This window comes from Opisthorchis viverrini, assembly GCF_000715545.1.
Source record: "Opisthorchis viverrini unplaced genomic scaffold opera_v5_447, whole genome shotgun sequence".
NCBI lineage: Eukaryota > Metazoa > Platyhelminthes > Trematoda > Opisthorchiida > Opisthorchiidae > Opisthorchis > Opisthorchis viverrini.
Window position 1 is genome coordinate 346,770 of NW_008752108.1, and position 8,143 is coordinate 354,912.

General features: G+C 45.9%; 1 protein-coding gene across 1 annotated transcript in view; it reads right to left on the reverse strand.

The window, feature by feature from the left end:
• T265_15351 (hypothetical protein) overlaps positions 1–4,789 on the reverse strand; it is a gene marked incomplete at both ends in the record, with an annotated part of 25,559 nt that extends 20,770 nt beyond the window's left edge. Inside the window, one exon of the mRNA XM_009177698.1 lies at positions 4,650–4,789. Coding sequence (XP_009175962.1) covers positions 4,650–4,789 — 140 coding nt within the window. The remainder of the gene's footprint in view (positions 1–4,649) is intronic.
• Positions 4,790–8,143: the final 3,354 nt, after the last annotated feature.

Genomic DNA, 8,143 nt, shown 5'->3' on the forward strand with positions numbered 1-8,143 from the left:
TGCAAATGCATTAGCATTTCTACGGAACAAGTCGCCACATGTTCCAACCCCCAACCTGGATGGCCAGGAGACTGTGTTCGTCAGACCTCTAACCATTGACCAACCTGGTATGAGAGACTCTGTGAGTGTCGCGGGACACTCTCCAGTATAGCTCAATGGATCGCTGAGGTGCGCAAACCGTCACACCACGGTAAGGTCCGGTCTCTTCGTGACGGGTCCAGTCTCTTCGTGGCAACCACATCACAAAATGAATATCCTTTCGAAGCTTCTGAGACGAAGCCTTCAAATTTTGGCTGCACCTATCCTTTGCTATCAAACTTAGTGCCTAACCGGATTAGTGTGTTCCTTATAATCGTTCACTGTCAAATTAAGTCATTATATAAGCACACCACCTGGATCACCATTATTGTGAACGTCAAATCACGCTAAGCTTGCAAAATGTTTCGATGCTATCAACTGGGATCTTGCCACACACATCGAGCTAGTCCCGATTGTATACTCATCAACGGTCCACTTACGTACAACCGAAGAAGATAGTCGTGTTGACGTCCGACCATCGAACGACCAGAATTCTTTCTAAGGTGTGCGTATAATGATGACGCACTGGTGATATGGGACAAATAACGCAGAATATTAACCCAGGAAGACTGAATCGTCTTAAGTTTACACTGGTGACTACAGACTCTGGTACTTTCTATTGTGATCACCAATTCACACATCACGGCATGCTCCCGATTTATCTAGAATTCCGTTTCACACTGTTAAATCACGGAAGCCCTGTTCATCAACGGAGGCTGTAACACACTGGATGCCTTCCAAAAGAAAAAGCATACGATTATGGGGTCGGATTTTAGGGGGCTGAGGATTTTAGACCAGGCACTGCGGATGGCATCTTGCAACTGGGCGGTATATATATCTGAAAGGCGAAAATTACTTTCCTGGATCATAAAACAGCAAACTGCTAAGAGATATGCCAATAAACTGAACTATTCGCCGGCTGTTAAAAACAGTAACGAAGCTATACTGTCAAAAGCGAAACGCTGCCCAGCAACAAATCAACCGATTTTTACCAAGAATTTTAATGACATACCTTATAGCCCTGAATTTAAACACAAGCTATCACGGTATCTACTACAGACGCGCATTAGGAACCGAAATTTCATTCTAAATAAAACCAGAGGTCTTGACAACGTAATACCTCCTTATGAAATACTGCACCACAGTTCCCTTATGCCATTTATTTAATCGTATCATTAAAGAAAAACATGGCCTTAACGAGTGCAAAAGTACCAGAAATTAGGTTCACTATTCGTTGTGATTTCCTCGGATACTCCCCTGTTTCAGGCACACCAATTTTGTCCTAAGTGTCGGAGGGAATGGTGTACGCTCGTGCGGCTCTCGCCGCGCGGCCTAAATCATTTCTGAGCGGAAAGCTTGACGCTTTAAAGGTCGACACAGTTACATACCTTGGTTGTGTCTATCGATTGCCCGCCTGTCAGGACTTCCCAGTTAGGTAGCGCCACAAACGCTTGAAACCTGCTGGACACTTTTGTTTTAGTTGTTGATGGTTGCAGGACTTACAGCACTACTTGACTAGGAAGTCCTAACAGGCGGGACAATCGATTGACACAACCGAAGTAGTGGTTGTTCGAAGCGTCGGGCTTTCCGCTCACATCACTCAAGCACAAACATATTCACCTGTTCAAACACAAAAATTCGGATTCGTCCAGCGTGCGCTGGTGGTGGGGTAACATGCTCGCCTCGCACGTCAGATGTGCGCAGTTCAGACCCCGGCACGACCAATGATATGCACTGCTGATAAGCTATAATAATAAGAACTAAACCCGAGTTCAATGCTTTCCCACTTTGGTGTGGACTCACCAGATGATTGCGCCAGGACATGACATTTGTTCCAACGAGAGCCATGTGGGCGCGCATTCTACAAACCCTGCAACCACCAACAGACCAGACCGCATACAAACCAGAAAGGACCGTCGCTGGTCCACTTGCCTGCCCGGCGTGTAAAAGCTCTTGATGATCTCATCTGTGCTTTGATTCACTTCACTAGACCTTGCAGCCCCGATAAACTTTTGAAGCAACATGCATGGACGAATCGTGTCACTTTTACGTTACTAACTCCACAAAAATCATCCTCATTGAAATCAGTACAGCGGTAATACATAGTGGTACCTAATTACCATACAACCATGAGAGAGGAAAGTCTTAGTAAAGATAGGAATTGTGTCTTGTCATTGAAGCCGATCTATGCTGAAAAGCCGAGAAGCACTGTACAGTTGGTTCACCATCTTTGTTCGGTGCGCATCTCACAGAACTCAGAGTTACCAATCCGCGACCTTCCGGCCAGTGCTTAAACACTCAGCTGTTTAACCACGAGGGGGCGATCAGCATGTGATTGGCTCGCCCGTTAGTATAGTGCGAAGGAAATTGAATAAACCCTACATCCTTAAAAAAAAACGACAGGGGATGTGCCTACAAACTTAGGTAGCGTTAAAATGAACACATTTGACCTAATGTCGAATTGATTGGCCATCACTGGGATCTACCTAAAGTAATTGCGAGCGCCAACCGACTTAAGCCCAGTACAGAGCGATAGGTGAATTTTACCCAAACTGTACGTTAGGAAATGAGCACAAACGCACAACTGAGATCGGCTGCGGAATGTCCCGCAAAATTTCCAACCACCTGCAAGCAGGATCACGCGGGCTCCAGGCAGGAAGGCGCAGACTCTACAGCACTGAGTCAGACTGCCATGTTATGGTCTGTCTCCCGCGAACTATGTGCCAACAATCGTTTGGAACAGAAAAAGACGTTTCCATCAGTCGATTGTGATTGAGCTTAAGTTTCGTTTAACGATTCGGATTGGCTAGTAGGTATCTGCTTACTCCACACCACATCACGTACTCGTTACAGCCAGCCGACCCATGATAGGCCCTTCCTCGGACCGACGAGGACCGAGCCACAACCACAGAGCGAGACTGCTCTTGCAGTTGCTTTGTATTGGCACGAGACGAAATCACTTCCCGAAATGGAGATGTCATGGTTGTGGTTACCAAGCTGTTCGGGGGCCAGCCGTCCCTAATAACCGAACAGCACATCATTTGGACGGATGTGTCACGTGCAGGACACGGGCCAAACGAAGGCACGCCATGATCGGTCAGAATGCCAGCCGATCCGAGTCAAGCACTTGTAACTCGACGCTTCTCGCCCCCTCACGCCCCGTCATTTGCGATGCGACGGAACATCAGCCTGGCCATCAAGGATAGAGTGCGCAATGCCACGGCCCGATCCGTCTTACCTTATGGATCAGGAACGTGATTTTTGCTTGCAATAGGTTCACGGAATCTGTATTCAACCATCGGTGCCTCCCGAAACGTTGGGCGGATCTGGTGGGAATATTAGTTTACAATTGTTGAAGTACGCCTGTAGGGTGGGCTAAGTTTTGTGTTCATACCGAGGCGTGCCTAGAACCTGAATGAAGCACAGCTCATATCCTCTTTAAAAAATCCTTAATAAGTATCCACAAGGGCAAGTTAAGTGCACTAACCGCCTCGAAACCAAATTATCCTCGGGAATTCGAGATGCAGAGGTCGGATTCGAACCAGGGCCTTTCGGTAAATTAGCAGCCTCGAAACCAAATTATCCTCGGGAATTCGAGATGCAGAGGTCGGATTCGAACCAGGGACCTTCCGGTCTACAAATTCGCATTCTTACCACTGAGCCATCTCCCCCATCAGATAATGGTGGTACAGTTACATTCTCTTCTAAGAATGGAATAATTTGGTACAAGCTGTCTGCGTACTTCTCGTTTATGAGATTTAATGCATAGACAACAGCTTACCGAAATAACCCAGCAGTTATTGTGATTACCCCAGGAAGCATTATTTATATGCTAGCAAATTTAGTGCTGAAACGACCTATCCTCATCTCCAAGTTGTTAAACTGGTACGTTCTTTAGTATGTTGTAAACAAAGATAGGGGTGTAACAATAGTGTTCACAAAACTGATTAGGATAACCACAAAGCGCCTCTGTTTCATAAGGACGAACTTCACTGCAGTCGAGAAAAACACCAAGAGGACCTACATAGCGAATGTTTTCCGTGAGGAAAAGGAGGTAGACGCATAAACAACCAATTTGTACAATAATAAGAAACGCATTGACCATATGCCTGAAAAAAATAAATGTGACTCCAGCAAGTATAGGAAATCGTGGTACTTTATTTTGCCTTTGGATTTCCGAAAAGGTTCTGGTCCATATTTGAATACCGAGAAGACCGTTTCCGTGTAATCCATTTTTGAACGATCGAGATTATGACTGTTCAGAAACGTTGATATAATAACAATATTAAGTAGCCGACTTACCTTTCGACAACGGATCTCGCCGTCCGAACAACCACATGCATTAGATAGGCGGAGATCACGCCAGCCACAAAAATAAGAAAGAACCCGGTCTAGAAGTGTGAGCATAAGGAAGTCCGAGCTGAAAACTTGCCCAAAGACCGCAATACTTTAGAACCACCGGCATCGAAAGCATTCCCGTTCCAATATTACTCTTGAGAAAACTCATAAGTGTGTGAGCCTCACTGCAGAAAAGTGGTTTCATGTTGTCAAACACAGTATCCTTAAAGTACCTCAGATTTGAGCCCACGGCACAGGCGCCTTCGAGTTCAGTCATAACATTGCTGTTTTCTTCTTCCGTCACGGCAACGCTAATTACATCCGTTTCACGTAATGCATTGCGCACCATAGGTGCCCGATCTGAAGTATCCATCACTTCGCACAATGTCTAGTAGGTATTGGAGCGGAAACAGTGTGTGCGTCATTGCAAAAATAAGTGTGTTTAAAAAAATGGTAAGAATTGACTAGCATGGTTATGTACGACAAAACCTAAATTTCGAGTGATTTCAACACGATATATTGAATACTTGCAAACCATCTAGAAGCTGATGAACAGATTGAGTATGATGACGAAATGATGATTAACGGAAAAATATATGGTAGTTCAGTTCAATTCCTCAGATGTCAACCATATATGTCGATTTCCAGCCTCCAAACGATCTAATACTCAACAAACATGTATACACATAAAATAAAAAAACTGATTTGACTGTATAAATTGGTTATTAGCGTCCGAATCAGTCTTACACTCAACAAATATGAATGCACATACTACAAAGATACTTTCGTCCGGCGTTCTCATGCAAATTAAAGGCCTCATTGCTTAACATACACGGTTTAAACTGTAACACACTTCACAAGCCAATTTTTGTCCTCTGATACACCATCTCCATATTGTTTCCAAACAACTGAAACACTTGACCCCACCTATTATTGTTACTGGCTCAAGGGTGGAGTTTGTGCCTCATAATCATTATCAGCAGGAGCAGCAACACCTGCGGAAGACAATGGTGCTTCGACTTTGAATAAAACCTTACAATAGAAAAGGAGAAGATGGGAACCTAGGGCTAGCCTACATCCAAGGTGCTTACATCCCCAGGTTTCATGTTTTAATCTGTCCATTCCTAGGTTCCTGCCACTCTGAATCAGGTAAGTAAAATAACGCTCTTCTCAGCAAGCGATAACTCGGCATGCTCAACACATGGCCCAGCCACCTTGGCATGTAGTGCTAAATGTACTCTTTGAGTGAAGTACCATTTGTTTCAGTAAGCAGCTATATCCTGATCACCCCATTCAAAATTACAGCTATTCTTCTGAAATATCGATCGTCGAAAATGTCACGTTCACATCACTCTCGTTTCAACAGTCCACATTTTGTCTCGGTGCAAATGCTCCGGTGAGTCCACGTCACACGGGGAAGCGCAGGACTCGAATTACACTCATACTATTGCTCATTAGCATTACATATCATTAGCCTAATCAAAAATTGTCCAGCAGGTCCCGAGATCCTGACAGAGGAGTCACTTGATTGAAAAAACAACCAGGACAGTTAATGGATCTTTGTTTGAAGCGTCGAGCAAACAACTCACTTCGCACGGCCCTAAAAATCTTCCCCTGTTCAGACGTGAAAATTCAAACGTTGTCATAATGATAATGCCACAGTTCAGTTCTCGGTCTGGTCCTCCCAAGCCAAAGTTTTCGTCAAAATAACCATCAAGGGTGCATAAGGTGAAGTAAACCAGGTCAAACTCACATGTGAAAATGTGAAAATAAGTCGTTCAGCTGTAACGCCATTCCTGTGACCAGCTACCATGCTACCCGAAGGAAGCACGAGAGCTGGGATACTGCCGGTTGCCCAAGCCTAGAAAGAAGTCGAGCGGCAGAGGTCGGGTTCGAACCACGGACCTTCCAGTCAGTAAATTCGCACTCTAACCACCTGAGACATCTCGCCCCACATCATCACATGTACAGCGCATCGTATCTAAACTGTATGTGGCGACAGCATTTCGGAAACTCGAGCACATTCTGAACGCGCCAATGGAAACAGGCATTCAGTGAATATGGAATTATAACTGGCTGTTAGGTCCATACTTTCGGTCAGTTAGAGCTTTCTTTGACACCTGACTTGTAAATTGCCCGATTCTGTGTGGGCGAGTGGTTAGGCAGACCTGGTGCAGTGTTCCGCATAAAAGATGTGTCCAGTGTGCCTGAAGAATGGTAGTGAAACGCTCGCCCCACATGCCTGAGGGTCTCAGAAAGTCTCGGGCATTCTGGGAGTATTTTCAGAAATCCGACCTTCCTGACAGCTCTCCTTTTGGCCGTTCAGTTTAAGATTGTGGGCGCGGGTCAACGTGAACGGCTTCCACCTGTTTTCTGATGCGATCAATCCAGCATCTCGGTTGCAACAATGGACTTGTCCTGGGCGGTACCAGTAAAGCAGTGACTATTGGGGGCTTACTTCGGAAGTTCGAAGGTTTCAATCAACAGGTTGAGATGTAATGGTTATTCTTGAGCTTTGGGGATCGGCTACTCAGTCGGCCATACCTGATTGACATGCCGCTTCCAAATAGATGATCCCACCCCGACGCTATAAATCACCTGATCGACCATTTCGAGGGCGACTCAAATAGTCCAACTTCTATACCTGGGGCGATAGCGTCTCACAAGCACACGGAACTTTGGTTTCCTTGCAGTTTATGATTGAAAACACGTGAAGGTTGGCAAGATGGCACCGTGGGTAAGTCTCAGCCGTCTGTTACTCTGCTGGAGAGCGACCATCAAGAGACTGGACCCGCCACGAAGAGACTAGATCTTACCGTGGCGTAGCGGTTTGTGTACCTCGGCAACCCTTTGAGCTATACTGGGGGGGTGTCCCCGAGATACTTCCATACCATACCCAGGTCAATGGGTATACGCCTGACGAACAGTCTCCTGGCCCTCGATGCCTCCATGTCCAATTCAGACTGGCGTAAACAGAGAGGTGGCCGACCCTTGACTTGGTAGAGGAGTATGAAGGAGATCACGAAACGCTTGAGTGCTGTCGGTGCTACTCGCCTACCAGGATGGAGACGGCGTGATCCTCACTGTGCCTGGGTGGAGATATGGCTGCCAACCGATATCAGTGAAGTTCTTGCTGTCAGTTTCTATCCAGATTGCCTGAGTGAATGTCTGGAGGTGTAGGCACCTCGGAATGATTGTGTTAAGCTAGCACTAAGTCCCTTTCCCGTCCACCTTTACTCATGTCTTTACAATAAGGCTTTCAAATAAGTCACGGTTGTACGGCAGTGAAGCATCGGTGTTGAACACTGATGTCATGCTGTCGATGATGATGATGATGATGACTTCTGGCCCTCCAGGTTGACGGCAGCAACAACTTCCAAGATCCATAAAAAACGGTCCACCATTCGCAGTGCCTCTCTCTGGATTGGTAGTGTCATGTTCACTGACAGCATATCCAGAAGCGTGACTTCATATTTTGTGGGTGCAAAGTGCGTACCAAAAAGCGAGATGACTTTGGTTAGTTCATCCAAAACACTAACGCCTTCTCGTCCTCCTCGAAGAAGAGAACGCTTTCATCTGCGTACTGCAGATCGACAACCTTCTCTCCAGTGGTTATTTCAACTCGGGGTTCGAAGACCTTCCAGCATTCGCCCCATTATCGGTCACGAAACTAAATAAGCATGGTGAGACGTTCAGACTGAGTCCGAGAACGAGTTAGAACAGAGTC